Source organism: Mustelus asterias, chromosome 2, assembly GCF_964213995.1.
Source record: "Mustelus asterias chromosome 2, sMusAst1.hap1.1, whole genome shotgun sequence".
NCBI classification, from domain to species: Eukaryota; Metazoa; Chordata; class Chondrichthyes; order Carcharhiniformes; family Triakidae; genus Mustelus; species Mustelus asterias.
In genome coordinates this window covers 28,048,808-28,060,332 of record NC_135802.1, presented here as the reverse complement: position 1 = coordinate 28,060,332, position 11,525 = coordinate 28,048,808, and the positions used below count along the sequence as shown (strand labels likewise).

At 40.5% G+C, this 11,525-nt stretch overlaps 1 protein-coding gene across 4 annotated transcripts in view; it reads right to left on the bottom strand.

Moving 5' to 3' along the window:
* Nucleotides 1–5,051: 5,051 nt before the first annotated feature.
* wdr37 (WD repeat domain 37) overlaps nt 5,052–11,525 on the bottom strand; it is a 135,580-nt gene continuing 129,106 nt past the window's right edge. For all 4 annotated transcript variants that reach the window (XM_078232744.1, XM_078232764.1, XM_078232755.1 and 1 more), the window contains 2 exons: nt 9,718–9,832; nt 5,052–8,145 (listed from right to left, as the gene is read on the bottom strand). In XM_078232744.1, the coding sequence (XP_078088870.1) occupies nt 8,014–8,145; nt 9,718–9,832 (247 nt within the window). In that variant the 3' untranslated portion in view covers nt 5,052–8,013. The remainder of the gene's footprint in view (nt 8,146–9,717; nt 9,833–11,525) is intronic.

Here is an 11,525-nt window from a genome sequence, read left to right as displayed (position 1 = left end):
TATACTCCATCCCCTTCGTGATAAAGGCCAACATTCCATTTGCCTTCTTGATCACCTGCTGCACCTGCAAACTGAGTTTTTGCGATTCATGCACAAGGACCCCCAGGTCCCGCTGCACAGTAGCATGTTGTAATTTTTCACCATTTAAATAATAGTCCATTTTACTATTATTCCTTCCAAAGTGCATAACCTCACACTTGTCAACGTTATACTCCATCTGCCAGATCCTCGCCCACTCACTCAGCCTATCCAAATCTCTCTGCAGACTTTCCGCATCCTCCACGCAGTTCCCCAAGATTCAATGCTGAAACCACTGCTCCTTTTGGATATTGATATATAAACAGTTTGGTTATTAGAATACAGAGTGAAATTTTAATATTGGCCATGAGACAAAAGAGGTGAACCCAGTGAGGATGATGCCAATCCACTACAACAAAGTATGGATAGGCTGGCAGAATGGACAGACAAGTGGCAGATAGAATTTAACACAGAGAAATGTGAAGTGAAACATTTGGGCAAGAGGGTAAGGGAGAGGCAATGTCAGGTCGAATTTCACAGGATGGGACAGGGACTGTGTCGCTCACTTTCTCAACCATTGCAAGAGTCACCAGAAGCTGACAGGCCTGAAGCAAAAAGCCCGCCTTATAGCAATAACATGCTGCTGGCAGGCTGAATGAAGAGGGCAGGAGTTGCGTCCCTCAGTGGGAGGAAGTCCCGCTCTCCAGTTGCCGGCCACACTTTCGTAATAATGTATAAGGTCCTCGAGAGGGTGAAGAGATTGACCAGAATGGTTCCAGGTTTCAGGGAATTTAGCTACAATGTTAGGTTGGAGAAGCTGGGCTTGTCCTCCTTGGAGATATCTGATGGAGGTGGACAAGATTATGACAGGTTGAGGTAAATCAGATAAAGAAAATCTGCTCCCATCAGCTGATGGTACAAGGATGAGGGTTTAAGGTGTTGGACCAGAAATAAGGGAGAACTTTTTTATGCAGCAAAGGACAATGACCTGGAACACACTACCTGCAAAGGGGCCATGGAGATATTCTCTTCCACCATCTTCTAACGGGAAAAAGATACAAAAGTCTGAGATCACGTATCAATCGACTCAAGAACAGCTTCTTCTCTGCTGCCATCAGACTTTTGAATAGCCCTACCTCATATTAAGTTAATTGCTATGACGGTAACACTACATTCCGCACCCTCTCCTTTCCTTCTCTATGTACGCTATGCTTTGTCTGAATAGCATGCAAGAAATAATACTTTTCACTGTACAATAATAATACAAGTGACAATAATAAATCAAATCAAATCAGGGGACAGAGAAAGTCTAAATGATTTCAAAAAGACATTGGATGGGCACTTGAGAGAAATAAACTTGGAGGGCTACAGCAACAGTGTGGAGGAATGGGACTGACTGCTCTACAGAAAGCTGACATGGACTCAAAATTGTCAAATGGCTTCCTTGTGTCATAATGACTATGAGCATTGATTTGGGTTTACTTTCTCTGTTCACACAAATAAAGAATTGCATTAAAGTTGCACCATTTGTAACTAGTGCCAAAAGATCTTTCGCATCCACCTCAGAGAGCAGATTAGGGGTGGGTCTCAGTTCAGTATTTCATTGAAGACAGCACCTCTGACAAAGCTGCTCTAGCCTAGACCATATTCTCAACTCTCTGGAGCCAATGCTGACATATTCCTCTCCGAATGCCTTTTCTGTGCAGGTGAAGACCACTAATTGATTAAGCTGTCCATCACAGGTCATCCTTCACATCAACGATCAGTGTAGTTGCTTTCCTCTTCACTGCCTGTGGGGTGTTGTGGTGAATGGAAATATGTAATGATGCAGGTGCAAAGCTTAGTAGGTACTAAACAGCTTCAACACAAACCCTGGGAATTTGAACCTATTTCATAACATAACACAGCATCCTATTTGTTTTATTGCTGTCTCACACTGTTTAGACATCATGAGCAACAAGACAACCAACACCCTTGGGTTGCTTTTAACTATCCCTTTGGCAATGTCTAAGCCCATCTATGGAATATCAATTTCTACTTTTGAGACCATGTCCTTGCCTATATTGAATTTCATTTGCTTTTGATCAGCTGGAGTACAGATCCCATGAGGCTTTCCTCAAAATCCAGTTCACTTCTGTACAAGCCTTTTTTTCAACTACTAATTTGCCTGATAGGGACAATAATTTCAGGTCACTCAGGCTAATGCACACAAGGGGCAGGAATATTTTCAGCATGACCTTCTAGGCTTAATAAGAAGACTACCCTTCCTGCCCTCAGATATCCTAAAAGTGCGTTAGAACCAACTAAGTACTTTTGAAGTTTTTAAGGTAGGGGTTTGTTAACACATTTTGAATAAAGGAGCACAACATGAACCATTTAAAATATGAATGTCATGTATCTATTGGCATTGTAGATTGACCACCACATAGAGAAATGTCCTGACTGGAAATCAATGGGAATGGACATCAGGTGGTGAGCTGAAAATCTATTTAATTGTCTCCATCATACTGCAAAGTCCTGATATGGAGATGCCGGCGTTGAACTGGGGTGGGCACAGTAAGAAGTCTCACAACACCAGGTTAAAGTCACTCACCTCATGAAGGAGCAGCACTCCGAAAGCTTGTGATACCAAATAAACCTGTTGGACTTTAACCTGGTGTTGTGAGACTCCATACTTCAAAGTGTCACCATTCAACATAGATTCAAAGCATTTTTTTTAAACAATAAGTTAGCCACTAATTTAATGCTGGGTTCTTTGGTCTGAAGCCTGAAATTTCCAAAGAACTTACAAGCCAAAAAAATTAACTTGATTTGCTTCCCCATCAGGAATACTTGAGGAGCGGTCTTTAAAAGAGATAGGGCCCAACATCCTCCCGCAATAAATACAAACCCCAACTACGCTCCAGGCCCCAATGTGAGAAATGCCACAGACGTGGCAGTGCTTGTTCCAAGATTTCAGCAACTTGGACTGTGGCAGAGAGGCACTAAAGTTATATAACATTAAAGCACAATGTACAGAACTGATCATAAGAGTCAAATAGCTATAATTTTTTGAAAATGGATTCAAATTCTCAAATCTGATTCTAATAGGAAACGTTTAAAGTTTATTTATTAGTGTCACAAGTAGGCTTACATTAACACTGCAATGAAGTTACTGTGAAACTCCCCCAGTCGCCACACTCCACTGTGGCACAGTAGGGTTCGATTCCCGGCTCGGGGCACCATCTGTGCGGAGTCTGCACCTCCTCCCCTTGTCTGTGTGGGTTTCCTCCGGGTGCTCTGATTTCCTCCCACAGTCCGAAAGACATGCTGGTTAGATGCATTGGCCATGCTAAATTCTCCCTCAGTGTACCCGAACAGGCGCCGGTGTGTGGCACCTAGGGGATTTTCAAGGTAACTTAATTGCACTGTTCATGTAAGCCTACTTGTGACATTAATAAATAAACTTAAAACGCCGGTTCCTGTTCGGTTACACTGAGGGAGAATTTAGCACAGCCATTGCACTTAACCAGCACGTCTTTCGGACTGTGGGAGGAAACTGGAATACCTGGAGGAAACCCACGCAGACACGGGAGAACATACAAGCTCTGCACAGACGGTGACCCAAGCTGGGAATCGAGCCCGGGTCCCTGGCGCTGAGAGGCAGCAATGCTAACCACTGTGCCACCCGGTAGTACTTATAAACATTTTACACAAAATGACTTCTGCAACCACGTCATCCTACAGAATTTAGTTTTAATCTCTCAGAATAGTTGCAGGAGGCTTTGGCCCATCATGTCCATCCCAGCTCTCTAGATGAGCAGTTCACTAGTCTCAACTACCCTGCCTTTTCCCTCATAGCCCTGCAATTTTTTTTGTCATTTCAGATAATTAGGTAATATTTTCATTATTTTTTGTAATTTTGTAAGTCACATAGATAATTTGTGAAGACAAGTTTAAAAAATATAAATTGGACACAGCAAATAAAAGTTGAAAAAATCGTGCTCATGATATAACCTGCTCAATAGGCTGTGCCATTAAATTGTTCACATTTCAGCACAAATCCTGCATGTTATAATGATTCATATCTAAAGTTGATTTATTAATGTCACAAGTAGGCTTACATTAACACTGCAATGAAATTACTGTGAATCTCCCCTAGTCGCCACACTCTGGCGCCTGTTCGGGAACCAGGGAGAATTTAACATGGCCAATGCACCTAACCAACACGTCTTTCGGACTGTGGGAGGAAACCAGAGCACTCAGAGGAAACCCACGCAGACACGGGGAGAATGTCGCACTGACAGTACCCCAAGCCGGGAATCGAACCCGGGTCTCTGGTGCTGAGAGGCAGCAGTGCTAACCACTATGCTACCGTGTCGCCATACATGTTATAACAGCACAATAGAGAGCTCCACTTTACACACAGGATTTTACAGAACCCACGATGCTAAAATATTAAGCCATATTTTCTACATTTACATAATACCACCAAGATGAACGCTGTAAAGAGAACATCTGGGCACAATGCATTCCAAAAAAAGTTACAATTTTATTTAGTTTCATGAGCAAGTGGCAGCAACTTTACAAAACAAAAAAAAGGCACGATTTGTATTTTTGGGGGAAAAAAACTTTGCCTTTGTTTGATTGAGAATACTCTCAATCTCATTACTCCAACATACAGCTAGTTACTCGATAAAGTATATACACAACAAAAACTGCCAAAATAAAACAACACTAACTGTCAACACGCTTGGAGGAATACATCCACTTCCGTTGGGATTCACCGCTGATTGCTGTCTTCTGTTTATTGTGAAATAAGCCAAGAAAATTTACACCCAGAGATGCAAGAAGCTTCTTAATTATGCAACATTTTTCACAGTCAAATGGCAGAGTAGAAAATGCAATATGTGCAGGAGCACAAAATTGGCTGCATCAACAAAAAAAAACACAGCATTTCATCAATAAACCTTTGCAGATATTGTGGTTGTATCTATCATGGTTTTTGATAAGAAAAATGTACCCACTAGTTGAGAAATCAATGACAACAACTTGCATTTATATAGCATCTTTAATGTAGCAAGGTGCTTAACAGGACCATAACAATCGAAAAAGCGACACTGAGCCAGATAAGGAGATATTAGAGGAGAAACCTGGTAGCATAAATAAGCAACGTCTTAAAGCAGGAAAGAGAAGTAAAGACAGAGAACGGCTGAGGAAGATAACTCAAAGAATTTAGGGCCTAGGCAACTGAAGGCACAGCCATCCATGTTAGACAAATTAAAATCAGTGATACTCAAACAACCGGAAATAGAGGAGCCCAGATACCCTGGAAGGAGATAGGGGAGATCAAGGCCATGATGGGGCCTGTAAAGAAAGATGAGTTTTATAAAACTGAGGCATTGCTTACTGGGGTACCAACGTAGGTCTGTGGGCAGAGGGTAGTGGGGGAGGATGGGGTTTGAAATTAGGAGCTGAGCTTCGGAAGTAAGGAGGATTACGGAAGGTAGGATCTTGGGACACAGGCCAGGAATGCACTGGAACAGTCGAATCGAGAGGTTACAAAGACATGGGTGTGGCAGACAATGCAGTATCATAATGCACTGCCTGCAATAGAAATAATCACAATTCGGCCAAAACAAGATTATTTTTGTTTCACCTTTAATTTTGCACCTTTGCTTCAAGCTTCCAAATAAAAAGTCAATTTTAAACACTGACATGCTGAAATACTGTTTGGCTGGTGAAATGGATACAAGTGGGGCTTCTTCTTGGACAATAGATACAACTCACAAGTGTTTTATTCCAGTACAGAAATAGGACATCTTTCCTGTTTCATAATATGGTAGTCCATGCGTCGCATTATGTAAAAACCTTACAAAAATGAGAACCACAGTTAGGTACATGCATCACTTTAGGTCAGGAATCCTATTTATTGTCTGAATCAGCAATCTACTGCAACAAATATGTTCTCGGTAAAAATGTTCTTGGCAGCTTTCATGACTGCTTATGAATAACGTTACGATCATCTCTGGAAAATCTTACTTGTTTATAAGTTGCTATCACACCTCTTAAACTACATTTGAAACAGTAGCGCCAGAGCATTGGAAATGTAATTTATAATACACATATTTAATGCTTTAATGAAAGGTAGTAATTACATTTTTACTGAGTTGCCATGGAATCCATTACAAATCACACACAACAGACAAAAACAGATTTAAAAAGTTTGAACATTTTGTCTTACATAGGATACTCTATAGTTTACGTGAGAACAATCTGCCGCTTAAACAATACCCAGTGCTCTACTTGTAAAGTGCCACATGTTGTAACAGTATCATAATCATACTCAGCATACTGCAGTATTCATCTACCCAATAGGAAGTTCCAAGGCAGCTATGGACTGCTGACTTCAAAATCAACCATTCATTTGCTGATATCAAATCCAAATAACTCAGATCAGATTGTCCACTCTTTGGAAAAACAGAACTGTTTCCTGCATTCATCATAAATGAACTATTTGCTCTAGCCACGACACTGAAAAAACCCATCAAGTGCACTAAAGCCAACATCAGCCGAAACACAGATTATGAACAATGTGCAATTACATCTTTTTAACAGACTTAGACAGCTAAATGCAGACTGCAGTTTTGAACCCTAATCTTTGGAGTTAATGAAAGAATATTAATTTACAGTTAGATCCATACCTGGCAGTAAAACCCTGATTATTCCAAGCTACTCTTGGGACCAATGAAGGAAACAAAATGTTCATGAAATTGGGTTAATGTATTGACAGCATGCTGGGCAAAAGGCAACACCTCGATGCTTTGTCTCTTGATATGATTGCAGGCCAGTCACCTAATATTGAGCACAACTGTGCTTAACCATGTAAAAATATGTAAATTATGCGTGAAATCTGAAACATATTTGGTTCTATATAGTTTAAATTTTAAAATTAAAACTACTTGTGCATATTTAAATATCCTAGCCATTATGATCTGTGCTCCAATTCTCAAATGACTGACAAAATTTGCCTTCATGGTTTGTATGGGGTCCACGATTATAAAGAATTTGCTTTTTACTGATCTTCAGAGTTTTGAGAGACCAGCCTGACTCCAGCCATTACAACACTCATCATATCTCCTCTTTCACATAGAATGTAATTAGTTTGGGCATTGGGTTCAGTGCATTGAATATTAGCTTACGAGTCACAAAAGTTCAGAATAAACTGTCCAGCAAAAAAACAAAATCGCATTCCTTCCCCATTAGTGTACATTCTGACAAAATACATATTGGAGCCGGGTCATAAGATTGACTCTTCAATGACTAACTACACCACATTAGGTTACAATTCTGCAGATTGAATATTACTGCTTACTTGTAATGCACTCGAACATGAACACTTGAACTCCAAACATTACTGAAATTATAAAATGTCTAAATACATATCTCACAAATTCACTGCAGTCTATTGGTACAGTCAGATTGTAGGTGAAGAGACTGCTAAAACAAATTGCAATGTGTGAGATCACATCAAAATTGCTATACGCTAACCCTGCATTTACAGTACTACAAGGCAACAAGGAAGATATGTAGAATTTTCAGGTAACAACGACCACAACCTATACCCTTCACATAATTTACACTTGGCAGAACTTCACATTTTTTCAGTCATTCAAAAATGCCCTGCTCACACTGCTACAGAATTCAGCTATAACTTCTGTGCAAATCATTTATACTTTGTATGTGAGAAGGTCAACCGATTCTAACGACCAGCGAAGAACACATAAATTACAAACAAAAGAAATATTTATAATATATGCATGGTTGCTTTCAGGACTGGCTTACTAACTAAGCACAGTTTCATCGGCATTACATGCAGATTATGCATGTCAAGCCATTCAATGCCAATCGCACAATGCTCTCTTAGCTGGAAGACTCACAGCAGTAATAGAAACATAGTTAAGCATATAAAGATTGGAGTTATTTAAAGTCATTGCCGAAACACTCGATGGTATTTTATTTTTCTTGCAAGAGCGCTGGGATATTGATGTTCCAGCCAATAGCTTGACGATCAAAACCGCAAGAAAAGAGGTTGCATATAGGATTGTCTTCACTCCAAGCTGTGCAGCACACCATACGCCGATGGCCCTGCAACAGAAGATAAAAGGAGTCAGAAGCCTGCCGCCCCAGAATAAATTAGTTCCCCTTGCATGTCCTCGGTCTTTTCTGTTGGAATTAATTTCTACAGCTTCTGTGGCCGCCCAGCATTATTACCAGAGCGCTGCTAAGCAGTTTAGCTTCTCTTGATAAGGCTAGCTTTGACAGTAAAATAATTGACCACATCACAAGAAAGGGGAAAGTTTTCCTGAAAATAAACACTGATATTCTCAATTGTGTTTCTAATTGTCGCAACCTTTTGAAATTAAGAGCAAGAGACTCGCAGTCTGAAAGTCAAGATTTTCTGCAAATCAGATTGAGCTGATTCACTGAAACCAGTCGTTAGCCAATCAATGTAATAATTTCCATTTTAGTATTCAATGGCCCAAACTCTATAATCACTTGCTTATTCTTCAAATTATCCCAGACTATAGGAACATCAGAAATGTTAGACAGAAAAAAACTGACCAAGTTTCCACCTGGTTAACCTTCTACCAACCTGGAGTTCTTCACATGGTAATTGACCTCTATCATGTAGTCTGTGACAGACCCAAGTAGCAGGCAAGAAAATTCCCATGGCGGAAAGCTGTCCAAAGTCATCTGCTCTCCTAAGTGTGCTACACTTATCGCATATCACATCTCAAGTCACTCATATGCTGTATCACGATAAATTATATTTTGGAAGAAAATCCATGTAATGAGCATTTGAATGAATCAATATGTTCTGCTTCCACTTTCTCCCCGGGATCTTGTTCCCACTCGCTCACAAATGATGTTTCTGCAGATTAGTCTTGAACTTATCCCCCTTCAAGCGCAAGCCATGTCCTCTGGTTCTGCTGTTCTAGACAACATGAAAGAGTTTGCCTTGGTCTGCGATATCTAGTCCCATTAGAACCTTAAAAGCAATAATCTTATCACCTCTCAATCTTGTCCTTTCCAGTGAGAGCATGTCTAATTAACATAATTATTCTTCATAATACAATCCCCTCCAGCCCTTCAATCATTTTGCTTGCTCTCTTCTGTACCATTTTCTGGCTGCAATCGCGTTTTTGTACTGCAGCAACTAAAACTGGACACAGTACTCGAAGTGCGGTCGCACCAATGAAGAACAAAGAACAAAGAACAATACAGCACAGGAACAGGCCCTTCGGCCCTCCAAGCCCGCACCGTTCCCTGGTCCAAACTAGACCATTCTTTTGTATCCCTCCTTGCTGATAGCTTCACCGCATTGTCAACCCAGGGTCACCAGACCACTGGCATATTTCAAGCATATTATTTCTTTCCTAGAATGCCTTCCCAAATTTTTGTCACCACTTTGAATTTCACTACATGGCATTGCATTGAACAAGTCCCAGATATACGTAAAGCTAACATTTATGATTCCGCTGTTTAAATACAGTGATAAGACACTGGCACGTCATTAAAATACACTGCTTGCATTTTTACACACTCTTAAGACAATCCTAATTCTCTTAGTTATAATCATCTGAAAAAAAACACTTGTTCAAATGATAATTATGGCTTATTAAAGGAATGAAAATTAAGCACAGAAATAGAAATTACCTGACGATTACTGCGGGGTAGACGTGCTAAACGTACTCCTGACATATCAAATAATCGAACTTGACGATTGTCATGCGGAAGTGCTATAATCCTCTGATTAACAGAAACACTTATCCTGCAATGAGGACAGAGAGTCATTACATGAATACATCAAATCAAGCGCAGACTTCAATATGCCAGCGTAGCCCCAGAATTCCAAATATATTCAGCATCTTCTCACCTGAGACATGCACGTCATTCACCTGGGTACCCATTCCGCCACAAAATCTCTCTACTTTTCAATGCAATTCCGATAGAAATAAATACAAGTGCTTGGTTGTTTTTGTTATGACCTTATTGACCTCCATCAGGAATTTTTTTTTTAAAAAGAGGTTTGTGCATGTGAATCATGAAGCAGGAAAAGTTAGTATGCAGATGCAGCGAGTGATCGGCAAGGTAAATGGCATTTGTTGCAAGGCGAAAGGAATATAATGTAGGGAGGTTTACTACAGCTGTACAGGGCATTGGTCAGACCACAACCTGAATACTGCGTATAACTTCTGGTCCTCATTTTTGGACAAAGACATAATTGTTCTAGAAACGATTCAGAGAAGATTTACTTGACTCATTCTTGTGATGAAGAGCTTTATCCGACGAAGAAAGGTTGATCAGGTTTGGGCATATTCCCATTGGAGTTTGGAAGAACAGGTGGTGATTGTCTTGAAACGAATAAGATCCTCAGGGGACTGGATAGGCTAGATACTTGGGAGGATGCTTCCACTTGTGGGGAAGAACCAGGGGACACCGTTAAGAATAAGAGGTCTCCATTTTAAGACTGAGATGAGGAGGAGAACGTAATCTCAGATGGCCGTCAGTATGTGAAATGCTCTTCCCCAGAAAGCAGTGGAGGCTGGGTCAATGAATTTATTCAAGGCAGAATTAGACAGATTTTTGATAGACAAGGGGGTCAAGAGTTATGGGGGGCGGGGGAAGACAGGAAAGTGGAGCTGAGACCACAATCGGACCAGCCATGATCCTACTGAATGAAGCATGCTTGAAGGGCTGAATGGTCAACTTCTGCTTCTATATTCCTCTGACTCCTAGTTCCCTTTGCTCCTCTATCCTACAGATTCTTATTTTCCAAATAACAAATGACCTCCCTAATTTACTGTATAAAAATAATACCACATACTTATTAAGTTACAACTAATTTGTCCATTATATGCCTATTTTGCAAATATATTAATATCTTCTTGTAATTTGCTGCAGTCCTCCTCAATGAGGGTCTCTCCCATTTTGGTGTCAACCACAAAAATTAGAAGTTTTGTTTTTGAATTCAAGGTCTGAATTAATATAATTTGTGACCATCAGAGGTCATAACATTGACCCTTGTGTGACCTCACTTCCTACCTTCTGGCACTCTGAACAGTTAGGCTTTACCTATTCTCTGCTTGATTTGATTTATTATTGTCACATATATTGGGATACAGTGAAAAGAATTGCTTCTATGTGCTATTCAGACAAAACGTACCGTTCATAGAATACATAGGGGAGAAGGAAAGGAGAGGGTGCAGAATATTGTGTTACAGTCATAGCTAGGGTGTAGAGAAAGATCAGCTTAATATAAGGTAGCACCATTCAAAGGTCTGATGGCAACAGGGAAGAAGCTGTTCTTGAGTCAGTTGGTGCGTGTCCTCAGACTTTTGTATCTTTTTCCTGACGAAAGAAGGTAGTGCGTGGGGTCCTTGATTATGCTGGCTGCTTTTCCAAGGCAGCGGGAAGTATTGACGGAGTCAATGGATGGGAGGCATTGGCGGGCTTTCTAAACT